General features: G+C 39.4%; 1 protein-coding gene across 2 annotated transcripts; it reads right to left on the bottom strand.

Moving 5' to 3' along the window:
* On the bottom strand, nt 1-10,109 carry CZH5orf63 (chromosome Z C5orf63 homolog). 2 transcript variants are annotated; one of them, XM_058044425.1, is made up of 5 exons: nt 10,042-10,109; nt 7,483-7,607; nt 4,695-4,815; nt 1,527-1,583; nt 1-804 (listed from the first exon to the last, which is right to left on the bottom strand). In XM_058044425.1, the coding sequence occupies exons 3-5, from the start codon at nt 4,812-4,814 to the stop codon at nt 622-624; spliced, it is 360 nt and encodes a 119-aa protein (XP_057900408.1). In that variant the 5' UTR covers nt 4,815; nt 7,483-7,607; nt 10,042-10,109; the 3' UTR covers nt 1-621. The 2 variants fall into 2 exon arrangements, with proteins under 2 accessions (XP_057900408.1, XP_057900410.1); XM_058044427.1 differs by lacking the exon at nt 10,042-10,109 and adding an exon at nt 9,849-9,885.
* Between the last annotated feature and the right edge of the window lie 14,810 nt (nt 10,110-24,919).

Below are 24,919 nucleotides of genomic sequence, written 5' to 3'. Positions count from 1 at the left end.
TTAGGGAAATTAGTTTATTACCAATCAAATCACAGTAGGATGAAGACAAAGAAACTAAATCTTTAAAACTCCTTTATCCCACCCTTCCCTTCTTCCAAAGCTTAACTCCACTCTCAATTTTCTCTTCCTCCTTCCCCTCAGTGGTTCAGGGAGATGGAGAACAGGGTTTGTGGCCGTTTTATTAAACATTCTCTCCTTCCTCCTCCTCACCACTGATGGTCTCAGATGTGCCCAGAGGATCCACCCTGGAGCTGGTTGGCTCAGTGGGACACAGGGGAAGCTTCCAGCAGCTTCTCAGAGAAACCACCCCTGTACCACCACCCAAACCTGGCCATGCCAGCCCCACACAAACAGAGTTCACTTCATCTGCTGTTGTGAAGCCGCTTTTATTCTGTCAGAGAACAAAAAGCAGCCCAGGAGAGCAGCAAATGAACAGCACAGGAAAAGTGGCTCCTGGTGCAGCTGGGCTGGGTGATCAATACAAAACAGCACACGAGCCACTCAAGCTTTTCACACTCGTATGTCCTAATAAATTTAAGGCCAGATAATGAATATGTTTTGGTTTTTGTTCACAAAGTTCTTTTCACCTTTCAGATCTGCCTCAGAGCAGCAGCCTTTTCTTCACTGGTTTCCGTCATCACTTCGCAGCTCCAGCTTCCTAAGCCGGTCCTCAAACTTCGGAATGTCGACTCGGTGCTTCATGAGGAACTTCCCATTTAAGTGAAAAACAGGTATGTCATATTTGTATTTATCATACCAGGCTGTGTTCTCTGGAAGGGTGATATCCACCTCCTGCAGAATGAACTGTGGCAGAGGAGAGACATGGCAGTTCCTACTGGACACTGTAAAACAAAACCTGCTTGTCTTCTGATCAGTGCTTTCCTCAGAAATGCAAGGCTGCTTTCCTGAAGCTTGTGGGTTCATTCTTTGTGCTGTAGCCTGTTTGTTTTTGAGTACAAAATATATGTAGCCTTAGCTGCCTCTCCACAAGGGACTCCCTCCCTAGCCCAGAGTATTATTGTTCCACTCTCCTGTGGAACAAACACACAGCTGGGAACAAAACAGGCAGCAGAGTGCAACAGCTCTCAATGCTGCCATTAAAAGTTCCATCCTTCAACAGAGACATCAAAAACCTGGCTGAGAAACGGCAAAAATTGCAGCCACATAGTTCAAATATTCAAAGCCCCACTTAGTTACGTCCTTCCCAAAACATATCCTGGCTCATAAAAGTTGCAAACTCCTCCTTCAGACAAGGCAACAGTATTTGCAAAAGGAGTATTTTCAAGAACTTCTGTAACATAGTTTGTATTGGTTTAGTTTGCCAATACTTATTTGAGTAGCATTATCACAAAATGCTTTTGGATAATGAGTTTTATGTAAATCAGTGCTGAAATTGTCTTGAAGAGGTCATCCATGAAAGAATAACACATGCAAATAAATCCAAGCAATTTTCTTTTTACAAATAATGAATCATGATTAACTGTTCTTTCCATATAGAAAATATATACAGAATTTCCATACATTACCCTTCTCTTGTATGGCTCAAGAACTTCTTTTGCTTCATCACACAGAGGGCATGGTTTCTAAATGAAAACATTCAGAGTAGCTTAAAGCATGCACGAAAACACAAAAGTTGTTTGTACTGTGAAATAACACACACAGGCATTACATTCATTACTGTAAATTCAGGTTCCCTTCCCTGCACCAAGGACCCTGCCTTAGGGCTTTCCAAAACTTTACTTATCAGTGCAATATGAAGAAAAAAAAAGCCCCAACAAACTATCCAGCCACTGAATTTAATTATTTTACATTTGCTATTGCATTTCTCATGGAGCAAATTTGACAGTTTTCTAAAAGCAGATCCAAGGGAATGATCTGAAAGCACTGTCATCACCAAATGAAGACAGCTGCAGGTACCACTCCTGCTAAAAGAGGAATGAGAAAGCCACACAAGGAACTTCCAGTCTGTCTCAGATCAAGACACTTGCCTCAGCTCAAATGGGAAAAGAAGGCAATTTAACACTGGGTGGCTTTGCCTGGAAGAAATTAAGCAGGATCCTCTCCAAACTGCAGAGCTGGAAGGAAAGTAACCTCCAGAAAGGAGAACTAGCAAACACCTTCAGTGTCTTAACCTGTGATGAGGTAAAAAAACCCCTCACATTTCTGAAAACTGCCCCATCTGAGTTCTGCTGACCACCCAGGCTGTAGCTGAAAACGTAATTCATATGAAGGCATGCTGCTCCAATGTTTGCAACAGCAAAATTTGGCCCATAAAATTCACACGGCAAAGTACATGGAGGTGAACATGACTGCTCTGTTTCTCTGCCCCAAAACACCTCCCACAGCTGGAAAAGATCTTCTTCTCATTCTCCCACTGAAAAGTCTTCCTTGAGCTTGTTTAAATGTGAAGTTAATCTGAAACAGCTACTTTTTATTTCCTGCAATGTGAAATTTCCAGTAATGTGAATTACTTCGGGTGAAACACCCTGCTTTTATTTAGATCCAACCTCAACTGCCTTTCCCACATGGACAAGCTCTGAAAACCTATGCAGGACACTGAAGTGCTGTGTTCTTCATAGTCTTGGCTGTGTTTGGTTTAACAGATACTGGTGACTGAAAGGACGGACCCAGAACCCTGCACATCAGTTTTGTAACACACAAAAAAACCCCCAAAAACTCCACCCAGTTAAACCAGGACACACTTGGTTCCTCTAGGCCTGTGGAGAGCTTCCCAACATACCAGGCACATAAATGCATTTGGTAAAGATGGCTAACTTTCAGGAAAAAATATAGGTTTTACTGTCATGGCAAGCTTAAGCACTAGGCGGTACTGGCTTAAAATCAGAAGTGAATTATTTTAACAAAGAGTGAAATCTTTTCTAGAAGTAGATTTGTATAAGGAAATGTTGCTGGGGTGGTCAGAAAAGGGGACTGCAAGGGGAAACCCATTTGGTAAGTTTCCATCAGTTTGATCCAGAAGTCGTAACTCCCTTCTGCTTTCTCCTCTTTTCACCTTATTAAAAATAAGGAGACAAACAAAGGGTCAATTAGCATAAACTAACAATGTAGATTAGATTTTTTTTAATAGACTGCACTTTTCTTTGCAATTGCCAGTGAACATTTAAAGTTAGCAGTAAACATTTAGAGTCAAAAAACACCTCCAACAAAAGGCCATTTCAGAGAAGTGCTGGAAATCTGCTACTAGAAAATTTGATTTCATACAGTGCCTTACTAATTAGGAATTTTATGACACAAAGAGATTTTTTTTCCAATTTTTAACCCAAAGGTAAGAGCATTATTCCCTACCTTACCCCATTTGAATTATGAATTAGTTGAGGCTGAACTGGGCACGAGGAGAGAAAGCTGCAACTTTAAAGTATAGTTCTGATTATTAAATGGATGCTGACCTATTATTTTTAACCTATTCATTTGTCACACAGTTTCCACACTCCTGTATGGTTATGGATGGAATGAAAAAACACTGTGCAGGAGGAGGAAATTATTTTAATCATATCTAAAACCACCACACTGATGTCAGCACTCTCAGTGCTTTGCATTTGTAGTTATTCTCCTCTTTAAAGCTGCAACAACCACATAAATTCAGCATAACCCACCCTGTGCCATCCTTTATAAAAAGTGCAGAACTATGCAGGCAATAATTGAAAACAATTCATGGAATGTGACACACCACAAATGACCCTTCCTGCTCATCTCATCTGTTTTCTAAATATGCCTAGGAATTCTGTGTTGGAGAATTTTGCTCAGACATGGCTTGAAGGGAAAAAAGGCCATGAAAATATACAGCTGAATAAAAAGTAAAAGGCAGCTGTAAGCAGCAAGTTCTCAGGCCGTTCCTGTAAACAGCAAAGTTCTCAGGCTTGTTTTTTAATAACAAGTAAATACCTTGTCCTTGCATAGTGATTGGAAAGCAGAGTGACAAACATGGAGGCCCTGAGAACAGTCAATAACAGGATGAGAAAAACAAGTTTTGGTCTCAGTAAGAAACCACAGGTATTGAAAACAAGAGGAGGGGTTGGTGTGTAATCTGTAGCCAATAATGAGCTCGGATTTTGCAATATGTATGAACTTAATTAACACGATATAAAAGTGTGCATACTGGATCAATAAATCGGAGTTCGATGCTGATCAATAAGGGTGGGTCGGCTCCCTTCGCTTCCTCAATTCTACACCTATTTTTCCACTGCCAATAAAGCAAAAAAGAGGGTAAAAGAAAATCTACTTTTCCCTCACGTGCTCCCAACACTAATTGAATACATTTTACAGTCTCACAGGTGGTGCTGAAATCAAACATGAGCACTTTGAAGAGCCTGCTTTGACTGCTGATGCTTGTGGTTGGCAGATTGTGTGTAACATTTCATCTCTGCTCTCCATTTTCAGGGTGAAACTCTGGCAGCCAGGCCAAATCTTCAACTAGTAAATGAACCACAGAGTCACAGAGGCAAAACTGTCCTGAAATATTTATTGATTGCTAATTGTTAATTGCTAATTCTTACAATGAGAGCAGGACTGTGCGGCAAAGCCTGGTGTGCAGAAACCCACTAAGTAAAACAACCAACACTACTTTGAATGGGGGGGGGGGAAAAGGCAAGGACAAGCCATTTAACCTGTAATTCCTGTGTTTCAGAGCTGACAAACACAGTCTTGCCCAGCTCCATTGTGTGAACAGCTCTTACCTTGGTGAATAAAGTCAAGATTGGTTTATTCATGCTGGCTGAGCAGAGTTGCCTCCCCAGTGGGCTGGGTGAATGCCTGGCTCGTGGCAGGGCTCTGCTCAGGAAACAGAGCACCATCATCCTGTTTCAGGCAGAAAAAAAAAAATAAAAAACTCTGAGTTGTTCCAAGTTATAGCTCATGAAATTTAATGCCAGGATAAACGCGACGCTTCTGTGGCGGCTCTAAATCACACACAGCCAAAACATTCATCCCAGGGTTTTTATGCTCACACTATCAACACATTCATCAGGGAGGTGGGTTTACTGTGTGGCAGGCCAGAAACATTGTGCAGCTTGAAAAGCAGCAGTTCCATTAAAAAAAAAAGAAGAAAAGAACAACAAAACACCTACGTTATCTTGTCAAAATGCCTCTTTTAAATTCCCTAACACAAATGCTGACAAAAATGCACTATGCTGTTCCAGCTCCACAGATGCCAGCTGGAATTACATATTTAAAAATGCAAAGTGCTGTGCTTTGAACCTCTGTAATCTTGCTGCAGCGTTTGACATAGTCTACTTACCCAAATTATTCCATCAAAAAAACCCCTAATCTGTGCCTAATCAGAATATTAATACAATGTGTTCTGCAGTGAGTAAAAAGCTCAAGTTGATTTAACTTGGTAATATTAAAAGTATTCATAGTGCCCCAAGTCCTTCCAGCAACAGCAAATTAATTGATGGGTTTGTGATTCCTTTGAGAAAGTCTGAATAAGTGTTATTGAAGGGTGCCACCCTGGAGTCTTGAAGTCTCCTGCTCATAATGTCATTAACAGCAACACTGCTTCCTCCAAACTTTTGTCTTAACGTGACCTCTACAAGACTGAGGGACAAAGAAGGAAGCCAAAGGGAGTCTGCATGGTCATTATCTGCAGACATGACACCTGATATCAGAATTTACACTGGGAAAACCAAACTGAATCCCTTTTACCCAAAGCCAAACTGCTTCTGCTCAGTTTCAGGCCTGACTTACCTGTAGCTCTATTATCTAAAGCTAAACACACAACCTGATGTCACAATTTCCAGCAGCTAAAGAGTGAGGAGGATCTCATTGCAACTGCTAGGCACAGTTTAGGATGTTTAGTTAAAAAGAACCCAGTGCTCTTCTTCTTAACTGGATCTCTCAGAACTGATAGCACAAATCTTTTTTCTAAGAGGACAGTTTGTCCAGAATAACCGCTAAGGAAAAACACTGCAGTGGACTCTGAACTTTAAATACTGTATTTCTAAGCCAGAACCACAAGGAAAAAAATCAAATGGGTGACAGGGCACTGCTCCACCAATCTTCCTGCACAGCCAAAAGACAGCAGCTATTAGTAAGAGTCAGCTGCAAGGGGCAGAGCAGTAAAATTCCTGTCACTGAGCAGCGACTGGCACAGCACACACTGCCAAAGGTCACAGTCCTTGGCAGCTACTGCATTTGTTCCACTTATCAAGGTGGAAATACAACTGCCTGGGATTCTGCACGTTAAATGTACAGGCAAGCTTGGCACCTTTTGGAAAAATGCAGATCTGGATGGCAGGAAGAGCCTCAGTCAGACGCGGAAAATTTTTAAACTCACAGCACATGCAAGACCAGAACAAATGCAGTTTTGGCATGAGGTGTTTACAGCATGTTGGCCTGCTCACATGCAAGATAAAAAACGGGGGCAAAAAAAAGGGTCTGCTTGCTGACAAGATTTTTAACAACACTTTTGTTGCCAGCCTAGCAAGCCTTCCAAATAAGGAAGATGCTCTCAAATTGTTTTTTTTGGATAGTAGAATGAAAAAAGCAAAGATTTCCGTAGATCACATTCTCCTTTCCACATATATGTGCTTAAAACAGCTCGTTTAGTCCTATATAGCTGCTTTTTGATCCCTCCATGCTCTGCTGTCCTGAGGACAACAACTACCAAAACATCAGCTAAAGAGGAATGAACAAAACAGTTTCAGTACCTAAGCTATGAGATTCCACAAAAAAAAAAAAAAAAAAAAAAATCAGCCAGGCCAGCAGTGCCTTAACTTCTTCTTCAATTTTATGTAATTACAAGAAATTCCACCACCAGAATCCAGCAGCAAATTTTCACTGACCAGAAGAATCTGCTGTTTCCATGGCTAATATGACTCTGGCTGGATGTTTTTACAAATAACCTAGAGAAAACAGAGTCCTGTCTTTCTACTTATTCACCTAAGAAAAATGATACCAAAGACACTAAAATGCACAAAACTTCCCATATCATTATTCTGGATCTCTCTAGACTACCCCCAATTATGAAGATTTGCTTGAGGGAAAAAAATGAACACATAAATGCAAAGAAGGATGCTTGCAAACTTGAGAATTTACCTTCCCCTAAACCACAATGCTACAGATTTAACAAATTATTCTTTTGAGTCTGGGCCTGGCCCATGCTCTATTTTGCAAAGCCAAGTTGGACTCAATTCCCATTAACTGAATTTACAACACCCAATAAATCCTCATCTGCAGGAAAATTAAGTTGTGACACTAAAACCATTCATTATTTAGATGAGGTAAGTATCTGTATAAACTTAATCTCAGCATCCATCAAGGAAAGACAAGCATGGATATTTTTTCCCTTGAAGTATTTACCTTTCAAGTAACAGCTGAAAGAGAATGGGGGGAGAAAGTAGGTGCAACTATCAGAATGCATGTTGATGGCAATCAAAACACCTGTCTCCTCTTGTCCCTCATTCAAAATCAGCTTTGGCCATCAAGGAAACTAAATTTTCTGGCAGTCTGCATTTGATTACCTACCAAGGAAATGCTGAATAGGAAAACAGGTGACAGAGACCAGGGAGCCCACGTGAGTGGGGACAGCAAACCCTGCAGCTGTGGAGATCCCCAAGCAGCTTTTACCCCACCAGAAACTCAGAGGAGGCCTGCAAAACACAAGGAAAACTGTTTGCACATGCTCATAACTCCAGACGTCCTTCAGGGAGAATCAGGGTCTTGCAGCAGCTCAAAATTCAAAGGTATCATCGGCAATACCAGCTATGTCTGCGGGGTGATGCTATGCATCAATCAGTGCATGTTTCCATGCATTTTCTCCTACAGTAACCTGGGGAAAATGCCACAAAGACACTGCATTCCATCCCAGAAAAGATGGAAGTGTCACATTTGTCAACACATTTTGCTCAGCAATCCCTCCAAATTAGAGGGATGAGCCATGGAAGTGCATCCCAGAATCTGGTCCAGGGCCACACTCCAAATCCCAGATAATTTAAATTACACCCAACAGGTTGCTGTAATGGCCTGTGCTCAATACTGTGCAGAACTTGCACAAAACAACACACTACTACCATAATTTAAGTTACTAATGGAGCTTAAAAATTAATATTAAAAATAGCATAATAGAGGATAATATATACATCATATATATTATAGAACACAGCATACAATATTTTATATGTAACCATGTATCTCATGAAATTATATTATCTTACATGCTACAGAGCCTATAATGTTATCATATTAACAAACACAGCAATAACATTAAAATATAGGATATTGCTGATATAATACATATTAATATTTATATAGGTCATATTAAGGTAATATTAAAATGTCATTAATACACAATATTGCTTAGGTGTATTGTATGAGTAATTATATTAATGCTACTGTATTTAAATACATATTATGTAAATAATGATACAGTATATTATGTATATAATGATATTGTATATTATATTGATACATATCAATATATTGATATGTATTTATTTTATTTACATGTACAGCTTGTACATTTTAACTATACGCATATATACATGTATATATATATACATACCTATACATATATATATTCATACAAATATCTGCATGAGTATATATATGTGTATGGACATATATATATATGTATACAAATTTATGTTAATGTATGTGTATATACAAATACACACATATATTAACATAAATTGCATATACATATAATCCCTATGCTATACATATATGCATTATGTATACATTATACATTATACATTATATATACACATAGATGCATACATACATATACACATATACCTACAGATATGCATATAAATAGATGATAATATGAAATATATTACAAATAATGTTTACATACAAGATACACATTTGTGTGCCTATACATGTAACCATACACAAAATATGATACATATTTTTCTGTGTGTACATGTGAAAGATAAATCTGAAAATATAGTATAGATATAAATAAGTATAAAAATTATAAAATCAATTATAATTTTTATATGTATATATACACACACACATATATATATACATATATATATACATATATATACACACACACACACATATATATATATATATATATATATATATATATATATATATATATATATATATATATATATATACACAAGCTGGCAGGGCTTGGGTGGTTTCACTCAAAAGTTTCCAAATATAAATGTTTAAAACTATTTATTATGTTACATATCTACAATGTATATAATGCCTACATATACATGCAGATGTATATATATATATATATACACATGCATGTATGTATGTATATATATACATATATATACATATACATAGATACATATATGTATATGTACACATATATAAATACACATTTACATATCTACATATATGCATACATACACACATATATATTCATATATACACATACATACATATATACGTATATATACACATATATATGTGTGTATATATATACATATATATACACATATATATTTACATACATACGTGTATGTATATACACACACATATGCACATATATACATATACATACATATATACATATATATACACATATATACATATACATACATATATACGTATATATACACATATATACATTTACATACATACATATATGCATATACACACATATATACATATGTACATACATACATATATGTATCTATACACACATACATATACATATACACATGCACATACATATATATGCGTGTGTGTGTGTGTACGTATGTTTATGCAGGCATTATATACATTATAGCCATACAACACAACAAGAGTTTTTAACATTTCCATTTGCGAGCGAAACCCCCCGCCCAGCAGGGTACATTGCATCCAGAGGCCTCCTCCCTCTCCCCAGCAAGCAGCCGGCCCGCCAGGCGATGGCAAACCTGTACCCGGACCCTCCGCGGCCACACGGAGCCAGGGTACCGCATCCCGGGGGCCGCTGCAAGCCGAGGGAGCCGCATCCCGGGGGCTGCAGCATGCCGGGGGCCGCTGCATGCCGCAGGGCCGCCTCCCGGCGGAGCAGCGCGCCGAGGAGCCCCGAGGAGCCCCGAGGAGCCCAGGCGGTCCCGCACGCACCTGCGGAGCTCGGCCGGGCCGCGGGCGGGGCGGCAGCGCCGGCTGTGACGTGCCCGCGCCACGGGAAGGAAGCGAGCGGCGCCGGCCCGGGAAGCGCTCCCGGGGCACGAAGGGAGCGGCCGAGGGAGGGTAAAAATGCGAGTAGGTAATAAGGATGGGAATAGCAGCGCGGAAAAGGGCAAATCGCTTGGGTTTGGAATTTGAAAGTTTAGTAGTGATAAAGCGGTTGTAAAAATAGTAATGTATTTAGAGTAATTAAAATTTGGATAATTAGGATTTAGGACAATAGGAGACAATGAAAACAAAGAGTTACGGATGGTCCGGGTACCTTTTTCTGGGTAGCATAAGCCCGGAAAAAGACACACATTAACAGAGAATTAACCATTGAAAACCATAATCTGCTGCATATTCATACAGCTCATACATGATGCACAAATTCCATTCAAACACAGGATTCTGTCTGGTCTGCGTCAACTTCTTCCTCTGAATCCTGACGGCGTCTTCAGGGCTGAGCGAGGCGAGAAGAGCTCGAAAAGAGAGCAATAAATTCTCTTTTTGTGAAAGATTTAGATGTCCTGTGGCTGCTATCTCAGTGCGAGTTCTCTCTTTAAAAAGGTATCTTACATAGCATAGTTTCTATTTCAACCTTATGTTATAACCTAAAACTATGTTTAACACACTACTTCAGAAAATTAACACAGCATAACTTTCTAACAAAACACATGTAATATTCATTTTAATATTTGCAAAAAAACAATCATAAAATATGCATTTTCCACAACAGTAATGCAATAGCAATAATAACAATGCAATAGAAGTAATGTTAATGTAATAGTAATAACAGAAATAGCAAGAGTAATAGTAGTAATGAAACAAATCAACCTTTGGCCATCACTTCACACCCACTTCCGTGCTGATGCTGCCTTTTATTTGTTGTGTCCTAGAACAAGGATTTTTGTCCCCAAAAATGCTGCCTTGCCTCCATGGCCCCTTTTCCATTCACATCTTGCTTCTTCTCAGTGTGTTGGCAACAACAAGCCTTGGTTGGCTCCACAGCCACCAGGCTGCCCGTGGCCAGCACTTGTTCCAGTCCTGCCCCCAGAGCACAATCCTGGCTGGTAGCTCCTGCATTCCCCTCACTCCAGTTTGTTATGTACCACAAGGTGGACAGCAGCCTCAAAATCTTCTCTTCCATCCCCCTGAAATTTGGGCACTCACTCAGGTAGGTATACTGTATAATGGGAAAAATCCACATTATTGGAGGGCATCACTGGAGCACAAAGGGTCACAACAACGAAAGCACTCAGGGAAAGAGCTGGGTCTGTTTAGTCTAGAGGTGACTGAGATGGGATCTCATTAGTGCATATAAATATCTCCAAGACAGGTGCTAGGAGGATGCCCTTGATGCTCCATTTGACTACTCTGAGGTGTTTCAGTCGTCAGGTGTGTTCGTTTTCCTTTCCCCAGAAAAGTTTTAAGTAAAAAATAGCAAATGTCCACTGCTGGGAAACTAAAGCTGCAGGTTCGTGTTTACATACTGTAAATGCATACTGTACTTCTGTCAGGATTTTGGTTTTGCCATAGTAGCTTGTTGGGAAGGATGAAAGTTTGACAAGAAAGTCTCACAGATGTGTGTGCTTGGCAGAAAGATTTTTAAATGTAGAGTCTGGTGAAGAAATAGCAATGGAAGCAAGTTTTGATATAGAAGAAAAGAATTGCTGAGCCAGTCTCACTGGATAACCAAGGAGGCAAAGGGTGTGTTAGTTAGAAGGGGTTTTATGGCTTAGAGCAAAGGATAAACCCACCCCAAACAAGAAGATGATTTCACCAAGCAGAAAGAGAGCACAGGCAAACAAGTCAACAAAGCTCAAGTAGAAAAAAGGTCCCAGAATTTCCCACTGCAAGAAAACTAAAAACACAGCTTTAGCTTAAACTGTAATGTACTAACTTTTAGTGATTGGAGAACAGTAACATGAATATGGTAATTATAGTAGTTATGATAGGCTATAGGTAATAGTTAAGGTATAGATTGGTTCTACTGTATTAAGATGCTCAGCAATGAAAAGTATATAATGCATTGTAACCAAAAGAAAAGTTTGGTTACAATATAATTGTCTGGTTACAAAATAATGCAGTGTATCCAAAAGAAAAGTATAGAATGCACTGTAACCAAACCCAAAGGGTGTCCAGGCTGCCTGCAGCTGGAGCTGACAGCTGTAGGCACAGCTCTGTCACCCATGGCCCTGGGCTGCTGTGACACCTTGGATGGAATAAACTGCATTTCGGAGAGCCCCTGGAGTCCTGCATCCCTCATTTAGACTCTTACAGTAGCTCGCAGTCCCTAGGCCTAGAGTAGGAGACAAATCTTTAGGGTAGAGGCTCAAGTCAGCTTCTCCTCTTCATCTGTGCTCTGAGAAGCACAACAGCACTCAGGGGAAAGGCCCTCCAGGGGTGTGATCCTACCCTGCTGGTGTGACACGTGTAATTAACCAGCATTTAAATTAACACAAGGGAGAGGGGAGAGTCAGCTTGGGATCTCAGTGACTCCTTTTCAGACACTCTCTTAATCCCTGCTGCTGAACAGAGATGTAATGCTGGCAAGCTCACACTGGCTGCTGGCTGCTCTTTCTTTTTTTTCTGTTTTTTTTTTTTTTTCGTTTTGTATTGGTTTTTTTTTTTGTTTTTTTTTTTTTTTTTTTTTTTGTTGTTGTTGTTGTTGTTGTTTTGGTTTGGTTTTTTGGGTTTTTTTGTGTGTTTTTTGTTTGTTTTCGTTTTGTATTTTGTTTTTGTTTGGTTTGGGTGTTTTTTTTTTTTTGTTGTTGTTGGTTTTTTTGTTTTGTTTTGTTTTGTTTCCCAGCATCAGAAAATCCAGTGTCGGGCTTTGGTGTTTGGCTGTGCTGCAGGACAGACCTGATGAGCCCCACACAAGGGAAATGCTGAGCTGGCTCTCACCTGGATCTTACTTTCTCAGAAAGAGTGGGAGGACATCCGGAGAGAAAGGGCAGAGGCAGGTTGGGAAGCAGGTTTAGATAAAGAGACCAGCATGCTCTTGACATCTCAGGTCTCAGTTTTATCCCTCTTGCTCCCAAAGCAACTCTGTCCTTCTCTGGGACATGTGTCTAAAATTCCAAGAGGAACTTGGAGGACGGAGCTCTCAAAACTGGTCAGTTTATTTAAATAAAATTGCTGCTGAAGGCAAGAAGTGATCTGGCTGTGTTCCTTTCCTGGTTTCAGCAGGATTGTCATTCTGTTGCCTAACAAAGTTCAATTAACCAAACCACTGACTGGTCCTGCCAAATCAGAATTTTCTTACACTGCCACATGTGTTTATTGTTGTGCACTCAGGTATAGACAGGTTTTACCCTCAAATCAGATTGTTTATAATACAGTATATAACTAAGGGGAAAAAAAAGGTTGAAAAAAGATGGAGAAAAGAATTGCTTTTTTAAAAAGTTTTCTTATGCTACAAACATCTCCTTTGCAATTAACCAGTTTTGCTTTGGCAGCTTTTTGATACACCACTGTAGATATCTCAGCACAAAATTAGCTTTGGTTTTAATCCAGTATTTATGAGATGAATCTTCTTAATCTTCATAGTGACAGATGCAGAAAGAATTATTACTTAGAGCATGTCTCACTATCACTTTGCTTAGGAATGAGATGGATTGCTGTAAAGTTTGGTATTTAAAAATGTGTTCTGACATCTGAAAGAAGTGCAACTCCATGCTATTTTTCATTATGGCACAAAGGACATCTTTAAATTTCAAGGGCAGTTAGGACTCAATGGTTAAATTTGCTGCATAGGTACCATGATATAATGTGCAAGTCTTCCTATTTTTTCTTTATAAATATATGTCTTAAATAAAGTGTGGACATGGTTTCACAATGTGAACTAGAAAGGACTCATGCTCTGATGGATTGCATTCAATTTGGTTCTACTCCAGATTTCTATTTTATTTCCCTATGTTATTTTGAGTTAGGATCACAGAAGGGAAGGGAACTTAAACCCCATCCAGTGCCACCTCTGCCATGGCAGGGACACCTCCCACTGTCCCAGTGTCCAGCCTGGCCTTGGGCACTGCCAGGGGTGCAGGGGCAGCCCCAGCTGCTCTGGGCACCCTGTGCCAGGGCCTGCCCACCCTGCCAGGGAAAGATTTGTTCTTAATAGCTGGGCTAAATCTACCTTTTTTCAGCTTAAAGCCATTCCACACCTCAAATCCTGGGGTCAGTTTCGAGCACCTCACTCCAAGTAGTCTCATGGCTGCTGCTTAGCTGCAATCACAGTCCCGCTGTCTCTGAGGCCTGCCTTTGCAGCTTTCCCCAAACCCTCTGGTTTTGTGGATTCCCACAGGAAAAGGCCCCGGGGGCGCTGTGCCAGCAGCCGGACACGGCCCAGGGGTGCCCGGGGGCCCAGAGGCCGATGGCCCCGGGGCTGTGCCGGCCTGGGGCGGCAGCGGGAGCGGGGCAGGGCCCGTCCCTGGGCCGGCCCTGCTGAGGCCGCCCCTCGAGGGCTGCGGCACCTCCGGGCCCTCACCCGGGCAATGGAGGGGCTGCGGCGTGGCCGGGGCGGGGAACGGAGCTGGGAAGGGAATGGAGCCCCAGGAGAGGCTGAGGGAGCCGGGAAGGGGCTCAGCCTGGAGCAAAGGAGGCTCAGGGGGCCCTTGTGGCTCTGCACAGCTCCTGCCAGGAGGGCACAGCCGGGGGTGTCACCGTGATATTCCCTGAAAAATCCCCTCACCAGGATCTTTTCTCCTGAGAAGCTGGGAAGCTTCAGCCTCTCTATGTTGTGCTTCTCTGGAATGTGATTTGGAGAGGTGTTTACCCAGCATGTGAATTGTTTTCAGTTAATGGCCAATCACAGCCAACTGTGTCGGACTCTGAATCTGTCACAGGTTTTTATTATTCATTCTTTTCTAGCTTTCTGATGTCTCCTTTCTCTTTCTTTAGTTTTAGCATACAATTTTCTTTTGACATAATATAACATCATTATATAATAAATCAGCCTTCTGAGAACGTGGAGTCAATTCTCATCCCTCACCTCGTCCTGGGGCCCTCACAACAGCACAAAAGGGGGGTCGGGCTGTGCTCCAGGGAACAGGGACAGCAGCAGAGTTTGGAACGGCATCAGGCTGGGGCAGGGCAGGTTTAGGATATTAAGTTTAAAAAAACTCTTCACTGAAAGGATTATCAAGCATTGGAACAGGCTGCCCAAGGGAAGGAATCTTTTTGTGAAAAGTGAAATTCTTAATGCTCAAATAACTTGAGTACGGAAAAGGTGACAAATCGAAAAAATAATCACAGCATCACATATTCAGTAACTTCAATAAGGAGCAGAGGAACACCAGAAAAAATGTATTAGAGAATTTGATTCTAATATAAGAGATTTTTTTTTTTTTTTTTTTTTTTTTTTTTTTTTTTTTTTTTTTGCTGTAAAAGAACAGCTTTTAGAGATCCTAGCCTAAGGAAAAGCAACTTGAGGAATACGCTTTAAAAAACCCCATAATGTGTTCCTTAAATCAGGAATGCCAGTGAAGGAACATTTTCATTTGCCTAAATGACCTGCAGAAGGGAGGCGACTGCCTGTCCATGAACTTTTCACTGTCTGCTAGGCCAAGGATCATCTGAGCACTGAACATGGTGACACATTAATTGACACACTGTGTAACAGCAATGTGAGCAGCATTTTGAATTTATTCTTGTATCTCATGTTTTCCATTGGACCATTGCCATGGTGACACACGGCATCCAAAAATTAATTTACTGAGCACCAAGACAGCACTGGGTTCCAGGCTATTAGAAATCAATGCTGTTCTTTTTCTTCCCTTTAAAAAGCCTTGGGTCAGGTCATTCTTCTGCATGCAGCACAGAAAATAATTTGTGGTATGTTTGCTCTGAGTGCTAAGACCAAGTTGTGTTTAGCAGCTTTTTTAATGGTGAAATTTACTTTACATAAATTCCACCTCAGTGGAGAGTATTTGAGGGAGAAGATGGAGGTTTTTATGGGATCTAGGATAAACACTTATTTTAAAATAAGTTAAGGCTGCTGTGGTGGATGGTATCAGCAATGCCCTACTCCCCTCATCTCTGAGATTATACAGTTGAAGAATAACAGGACAGTGAAATAATGTGTATAATTTTGGGCCATGTAAATTATGTGAGGGTTGCAGCAGCCCCTTTGCTGACCAAAATTCTCCCATCACATGCTCACTTTCCCTTTGACTGCTCCTAAGTGACACGTGAACAAACAGCATTTGTTTGGCATTACAAAGCCAACAGCAGAAATTTCATTTCACTCCTATATATTCATACCTTCCTCCTAGAAATATCTTCCTGTGCTTTATCTCTCAAGAGCTTCTCCTTGTAACATCCTGCAAGCTTCACCACTTGAAAAAACATTTACAAGCATTTCAAACATTTAGTTTGAAAGAAAATGAGGGAAAAAACTGAGTGTGAGGCTCTGCTATGGTCTTCAAATGAAGAACCTTTTCTTTTTCAGACTAACAATGCAATGAAGATTATGTAATGAAGTACTAACTTCATTAACTAACTAATATAAAATGTAGGGGTTTTTATTTTCCCTCACATAATATGAGTTTTCAAAGGAAATGGATCTTATTCTAATACCTTACACTCTTAACACTTCTTTCAAAATTAATGTGAAGTATGGTTACTACCATGCAAAAGTTGATTTTTGCTGTTATTCCTGATTACTCTACAGTGAAATATGAGTCATATTCTGCCCCTTTGCTAGAAAGCTAACAAAAGTGTTAGAGTGTTAAAACCCTGTATTTTGAAGTCCACCTGAATAAAAAAGCTGTGTCTTTACATTTGAAATTATAATTGTTTTAAACTTAGCTATCTGATTAAAGTCAGCACATGGCACAAAAATTCTATTCACATGAATTTTCTTTTTTTTTTCTTTTTTTTTTGGTGTGGGGGGGGGAATTTTGTTTCTTTCTGCTGTTTCCCCATTTGCTACCTAGTAAATAATTGACTGACTAACAGCGTAATCTGTTATAACCCATTCCCTTTAATGCCATGGACATTTTTTGCTAAGTGTTTTGTGTTTTGCTTTGATTTAAAATCAATTATAAAATTATTTCAAAGTCAAACCTGAGAGGTGCATTTGACTCTGATATTTAAAAAATGCTCACAGTGGTTCAGCTGCAGAGGATTTTCCAGGCCTAGGGATGTGGCAAGTGATTTGTATTTTAAATTTTTTTCTTTTATCAGTGAGATGGAAGATGAACAAAGGCAAATGGGTGCAGCTTCAAAATTCATACAGAGCCTGTTCCCTGAAGAGAACTTTTCCAAAGCATGGGAATGATCTCCTTGTGGATTTACTGTTCTTTTCTTAAACAAGAACCTAAAGTCATGAAAAAAGACCTTCATTTTCTGCCAGGCCTTTACCTGGGTTGTTTTTCTGCCCAGAATGAGATACAGCACAATGCGATGTTAACAGGATTTTTTTTTCCACAGATGAGCTCTGATTTTCCGTGTAAAACCTTTTATTCCAAAAAGAAAGTATTGAGTTTAGATTATCCTTGCCTAAACATCTCAAGAACTTAACTTGACAGCAGTAAAAATCAATTGTGGGCTGTTGTGTGGATCTCTGAGTGGGGCTGATCTCAAACCCTATTCAGAGCTAAGTTTCCAGCAATGTGGGGTTTTTTTACTGCAGAGGGACACATGATGGGCAAACTTCTGCCTGGGGTGCTGCTGTAATTACGGTCCCACAGCAGAAAAATTGTAACAGACAATGATATAAAGTGTCCCATCATACTTTATCGACTGCTCCGAGATCTACATGAAAAAAAACAGCCGGAAAGGATGGCAACTTTATTGCAGCACCATTTCCAATTAAAGCAATCCTGTTGTAACTTGTGCACAGGTGCTATAAAATAGGAACTCTTCATTTTATTCCTAATCGATGCAGCTACATCATCCTACTCACCCCCTCTGTTCCTTCTGTTTGATTTAATTTCAGGGTATTTCATCCAGTACTTCACTGGAGATTCAACACTTTCCTGGACAGGTTACACCGGAGTTCCCACAATTTAAATAAGCAACGTGCAGGCATTTTGTTCTTTCTACCCAAAAAGTCAATTTTTAATCCGGAAGTAACATTTAACAATACTGTGTAGCTTTCAGCAGGCATACATCAGAAAGAATTTATTGTTTTCTAATGACTCCTTTATTTCCTGATCAGCTCTCTGTTCGTGCAGGTGTGTGTGGGTTGAAAACAGCTAAAAGGAGGGAGGAGTCCAGAATATTCACCTCTTTTCTTTCTCAGCACTTCCTCTGTCAGTGAATGAATCCTCAAATGCAGGTTCAGCCGCTGGTATAACCTGAAAATTCCTGAATATTCTACACATTTCTTCTGCCCAAATGAAAATGTAGTTAAGCAAAATTTTCCTTCTTCTTTTCGTTTTCCCAACTGTTTGTTTAGTTTCCAGTTCTGCCTCCCTCTGGGTTCTCCATTGCCACCTTGTTTTATTCTGTCACCACAGAATAAATATAAGAATATCACCACAGTGTGTCTTGTCATGCTCACAACTGGGCAAACCCTTAAACTCATCCCCCTCTTTCACTGGTTTCTTCTTTGGTCCACTTAGATCTTGTCATACAACATTTTAAAACAATTTTAAATGGTTTTTTATCACTTAGTTATTTATAAATAAATTTATTACTATATACTTATGCACCTAAGATTCTTGTCTGAAATGCTTCAGCTCATTAGAAAGACTTTCTGTTACTTTCTGTTTGTGTTGGAGAGAGCTATTTTCATCATTTCAGAAACTCAAATGAGACACAAAAAGTAGACAGTTGGTACCTTTACTGTTTACTGTATATATTCACCTGATTTTCTGTGATTTTCTTCTATTCAAGAAAAGAAAAAAGGACCCTGCTGTCTGGCAGCCTTTAGCTTCAAGGAAAGCTCTCGTTCATGAAGCGTATGTGCAATGTGACTGCATGCTGCCCAGGCATTGAAATAATACAGTAGATACTCAACAAAATGGATTTTTGACAACACCTGCAGAGGCTTTTTTGCAGTTACATTTCAACATTTTGTGTCAGTGTTGTGTGATGGCACAAATTTATTTCTTTGATGTGATAAAGACACTGAGACAGCTGTTCTGAACTAGGCAAAAAGGTATCTAAGTGGGTAAGAATATTTACTGGACTCTGGGTTAGTATTGCTGTGCAAAGGATGAAGTAACTTTTATCTGAGAAGTACAAGAAGAAAGTTGTAGAAGAAAATGCAGAACTTGTATTTTGGGTTCTCTAGGGCTGTGCAGACAGGAGTTTGGTGAGTCAGCCTATGTGGAAAAGGAGCCCCATCATAGCTGCTTTGAAAAAATTATTTTCCTGATTTATCTGATTTATTAATACTTCAGTCATGCTGCAAAACTTATAACTTAGGGTGCAATCTTGGGCAAAAGCCGAAGAACAACAGTCCTATATTTTACTGCCTTTCTGTTTACTAGTAGAAAACTATTATTTTTGGGAAAACACTGTTGAGTTCATGCTGCTTTACAGATTTTTAATTCAGAGCTGGGTGCTAAGAAAAGTACATAAGCACTTCATCAATGCAGTATTACTGTGAACAAAATAACAGATAAGGTAATAAATCTGCATTGATGCTGCTGCTGATGATAAAGTGCAGTGTTAGCAGTAATTTATTTATTTTAACTGGAGAACAAAATTAAAGTGACATGACTGAGATACAGCATTTGGGGTCTCCTTTTACAAGTTTTTCCTTAGATTTCAGGGAAGTCCAGTTTTGATGCTGTGATGTCCCTTTGGTTTGAGCTAAGTGGGATCTTGTCAGGAGCCAAAATTGAGGCTCAAAAATTGTGTGTAATTATCTGTTCAAGGACTTAGGGTTTGTCAGAACAGAACAATAATCACAATTCAAAGTTTATATCCAGTACAGGTCTAATTCTTTAAAAATTGCCTAGCATTTTTAAGCCAAACAGTATAAATCCATCAAGGAATCACACTCTGTAGTTGTAATATGTAATTTTAATTGGCAGATCTTCAGTCTAATGAGCTTCCAAGTGTTCCTTGCATTTGCTGAGTTTTCATATAACTTTGTGAAGTTTTAAGCACCTTAAATCTTAGGTTTAATCCTAACCATGGTGCTCTAAGCAGGGGTACAGAATGACATCAGGCTTGCAGACATTTTCTTCGGTTGTAAATTAACATTGTCTGAAAAACTGGTCAATTAAATAATTGGAATAACATTTTCCTCGCTGTCTTTGTATCTCTGATTACTTTCAGTGGCTGAAATTGTGTGCGCAGAGAATCTACAATGGGTTGTTACCGCTACATTTGTTATTTTAAGTAGTGCTGCTCTAACATTTCCCTAATAGTTTTGGAGGGGTGGGGAATTTTGCAGAATATTATGGAATTATACTAGAAATACTGTATGTTACTGAATACAAACAAAATCTTTCTTAATGATATTTATGTTTAATTGTGCAGACAGGTGGGAAGATCATCAAGAAGATAATTATGTATTTAAAGAGGAATAAGTGCAAAATTAAAGTAACTTTATCTGTTTATACTTCAGTTCTTATTCTAGTGTTTGCCACCCCTCATGTTTTAACTCCCAAATACCACATAGGTGGTTCTGGTATATTTTCACCCAGCTAATCCCACTCTCTTGCACTCTATGACTTCTTCCTAGCAGCTGTTTTGGAAGTAAATGTGGCAGTGTTATACCCAGAGTAAAGTTACTTGAAATGTGATTTTTTTAAATTTAAAAATAAAAAAAATTGCCATGAGGAGGTGCTGAGGCCTGGTTTCCATTCCTATTTTAGAGCCTATTTAAATTTTAGATAAATTTACTTTTATCAGTAAAAGGTATGGGAGGCGGGTTCCAGTTCTTAGCTGAGAAGTGTAAACAACAGAAATTAATAAATCAAAAAAAATTTGGTGAACTGCAGTGACCTGAGGTAGGAGAATCTTCTATTTGTCATATTTTCTACAGCAGGTTATGGAGAAGTAATTAGACTCTCCTTGGCAAGGTAGCTATTAAAAAGCAGGAGAATCTGCTGTCCCTGAAAATTATCACTGCAAGGCATTACAGAATCAGTATAAAGATAAGGAACCACTTCATCCCTTCAGGGTTACTACAAGAAGCAACTGTAAGGCACCACAATTTCCCTAACAGGTACTTGCAACTTTGATTTTAAAGCAATAGAATAAATAATTTCTGTTGATCAAAGAGAGTCAATCTCTGCCAAGGCCATTTCAATACAGATTTACTCAGTCAGTGCAGACCAGTTTTTCTTGAAGCAACGCTGGGAAAAGCCATTTACTACTTAACTTCATCTCTGTCCCAGGTACAGAAGGACAAGGGTGCCAAAAAAGGCATTTGCAGCTCAGGAATTAGGCAGATTTTAAATTAGGAACTCTCTGCATAACACCACAACAGGAGGAGCTCCAAGATCTTGGGGGGAAATCAACTTGAAAATGTGAGGAGCCTGTCTAAATACAGCACACACTAATTAAACCTCAGAGTAAAGCATCTGATCAGAATTTTGTGTGGTGTTAAGAGTGGAAGGGAGGAGTCGTTTGGCGCTTGTCTGGCTCTGCCTCTGCGTTTGACTCCCTTCTGCCGTTCTGCTCGTGCCGAATTTCACTCCTCATTTTAATCGTGTCACTGATTGCAGCACTGAGGCAGCCGCACGACACCCTGTAATTACTCGAGGGGAGTCACGGGGATGCAAAAACCATTCCTCAGCTCTTCCGAGGTTATCGCCTTGACTTTTCCTGTTGTCCCAAATTCACCGGGCGAGTAAAATGCAGGAAATGTTCCTTATTTGGCAGAATAGCGGCACCCTGTGGCTCCTGCTCGACTTTACTTTGAAATACTTAAAATCCCTCCAACTTCTTCTCTTGCATGCTGGTTATGATTATAACACAAGCTAAGAGTTATTTTAGCCCACGAAAGGTACACAGATTTCTTTTTAGAGACCGTGATGCTCTGCATACGAAGTAAGAAAGAGTGCGCTGGGGGCAAGAATAGGATTCTATCTTCAAAATGCTATCAAAGCCAAATTTTGTGCATATTTATTTTCATTATTCACAGAACACCACAAAGCCATCTCTGAGGTATTTACAGGTAATTACACGTCCTACAGTATGGAGTAAAACTAGTCAAACTGACCTGGACCTCAAGCAGTGCCTTGGGTAGGGATTTGTGAGCTCGATATCTTAATGTTTAGAAACCTAATGTATTATTTCAATTTATTTCTCAAATAAGAAGCCTGCTGCTAATTTATGCTGAAATCTGTGTTCTGCTGGTGCAAAGGGCTCTCAAGAACGAGGCAGTGATCTGACCACCTTCGAGTATCACACCTCCTGTGCCCCCTGTGGCACCCCTGAGTGTCACTGCCACTCACAGCATCTTCAAAAAATCCTGCCACACCTGCCAAAAAAAGTGAGGCAGTCACACAAAATAAGCCACAAAAGAAGTCTGAACTCTCATTGCTCTATGGTATAATCAATTCTTTGTTAAGCAACCCTAATATCATTGCCATTTCTTCCACAGCCTCTGTGATGATATTATTTTAATAATAAATCTCTGCAGAGGTTAGTGCTCTGCTTGGAAAGAAGTGAAAATAATGTTGATGTGCTTCTGTTTTTTGCTGGCCACCTAATTTTCAGCACTCAGCAGGGCTCAGCAGAAGTCCCAGGTGATGGGTTTTGCTCCAGCAGCACAGACAGGTGCCTTGGCCATGCAATAAATGCAATAATCAGCATTTCTAGAAGAGTAAATTACAACTAAAACACACAGAGAAGTATAAAGCATTTCTACTCTTTTTGGGTGGAATTTCGTTTGTGTAGGTCAAAACAGGATTTTACTAAGGTCATGCTGCCCAGAACCAGACCAGCCTGTGAATCTCTTCTACCTGCAGGTTGTTACATAACTTATACATGCTTATTTCATGTGCCCCATCCTGATTTTGCACCCCAATTTCAGAGTTTTGTCTCAGACACTGAAGCAGCAGCTGAACAGCCCCTGCTAGCTGACATTTTTTATGAAATATATTGAAATGAGAATCACAATTACAGAACAGCAATTGCCCCTTCACTTGGTGGAGGCAACACTACTAAGGCAAGAAATCCCAGAGCAACCAGATAACAAATACAAGAAAACAAGGAGGAAGAGTGCAGGGAGAGTGGCTGGTGGGTGTACGACTGTGTAAGGGAGAAGACAGAAAATCCTTTTGTTTTGTTTTTGGGTTTTGACTGTTTTTTCTTTTTTTGAATCCGAAGTAATCAGATTATGCAGAAAAATGAGAGCAAACTGTGAAGATACCTGACTTGCTTTAAAATTACCGCACTGGATCTGTAGCAGGTGAGATACAACATTGCAGAGCTCAGGGGGTAATTTTCCCTAATGACAAGTTAATTGGCATGTTTAAATACTAACAGCTGCTGGTGTTGTTAGCAGTATTTACTCACGGGTTCATATTTTCAATAATCAATGATGCTTAATAAACACCTTTCAGGTTTGAGCTGTTGGATATTCCATCAGAGGCTTAGGAAACAACTCCATGGCAGGAAATCTACTGCAGAAATCCTGAGAAATTAATTTCATTCTCTTGAATTTTCAAGTGGGGTTGTGAAAGAAAGACGTCATTTTTAAATAAACATCACTTCCATACATCTGCAACCATTTATCCCCTTAAGGTTCTAATGCAGAACAGAAATAATGATTTTGACACATCAGAAGAAAGCACAGTGGAAGCTGAAAACTGAAATCTGTCAGTATGACATTTCAGTAACTGTACTCCATCCTGTCTGAAGATAATGTGGGATCATTAGCAGTTCAAAATTCTCTATATTTAGATCCTCTGAATGTATACCAAAAGTCTGAAAAGGGTGTAGAAGATTTTTTAGTCAAATCTGCTTGCATTTAATGTAAAATGTACAAAGGTCATAATGAAGTTGCAATCAAAAAGAACTCCAAATATTCAAAATACCGTACATAGTATATATATTTTTGGGGTTTTTTTCAAAATTAAAAGCTATATTTCATGTTAAAATACATTTTACCATTAGCAACCATGCAGAGTTTCCTGTGTTGTGCAACATGTAAGGGGTAACTGGAAGACAGGCTGGCTAGGTTATTACAAATTTGTTAGAAACCTAAATGTTACAAAATTTGTTAGAAACTTAAATGAAGATTCCTCCAGTGTCTAACACATAAACATTTTTTTTTGGGGGGGGGGGGGGGTGGAGAAAGAAAAAAAAAAAAAAAGAAAAAATTTAATTATAAACTGATTTATATATGTAGAGGAATTTGTACTGATCTCATAGACCTTATAACTTGATGCTTTGTAACCATCAAGTATTTAATAAAAGAAAAACCTAACTTTAAATTTACTCTGATTTACATGTTCTCTCTGAAAACTTCCTGATTAGTAAGACTGAAAAAGTGTTGCTTTTTCTTCCTTCATAATCTGTTTTATGGGGTTTTTTTTAACATGTTATTCCATGGAAAAATATTGAGCTGTGTAAAGTATCACAATTTCACCAGTTCAGTTGTAAAAATATGTACTGCTATTGGAGTTGTATGTATTATAATTGGAAGAAACCTAATTATAATCTGTGGGAAGTAGCTCACATTCAAGCCTGGACATTCAGTTTAATGAAAGCTAATAATGAGAGATTATCTTTCATCAGAAACTCAGGTCAGGTAAAGCACAAAAACATCTTAGGCAAAAGCACTTTTTATTTTTAGAAACTAAAAAATCCCCTTTTTTTCCCCCCCCTTTTCTGAAGAAGGGGAATAAAACTCCTTAAACTCTGGCAGCTTGGAAAATTCTTGTCCTAATTTGAAAAATGACTCCTCAAGAAT

The sequence above is a fragment of the Melospiza georgiana genome, chromosome Z, assembly GCF_028018845.1.
Source record: "Melospiza georgiana isolate bMelGeo1 chromosome Z, bMelGeo1.pri, whole genome shotgun sequence".
Taxonomy (NCBI): Eukaryota; Metazoa; Chordata; class Aves; order Passeriformes; family Passerellidae; genus Melospiza; species Melospiza georgiana.
The sequence above is the reverse complement of the archived record's forward strand: the minus strand, read 5'-3'. Positions and strand labels throughout refer to the sequence as shown.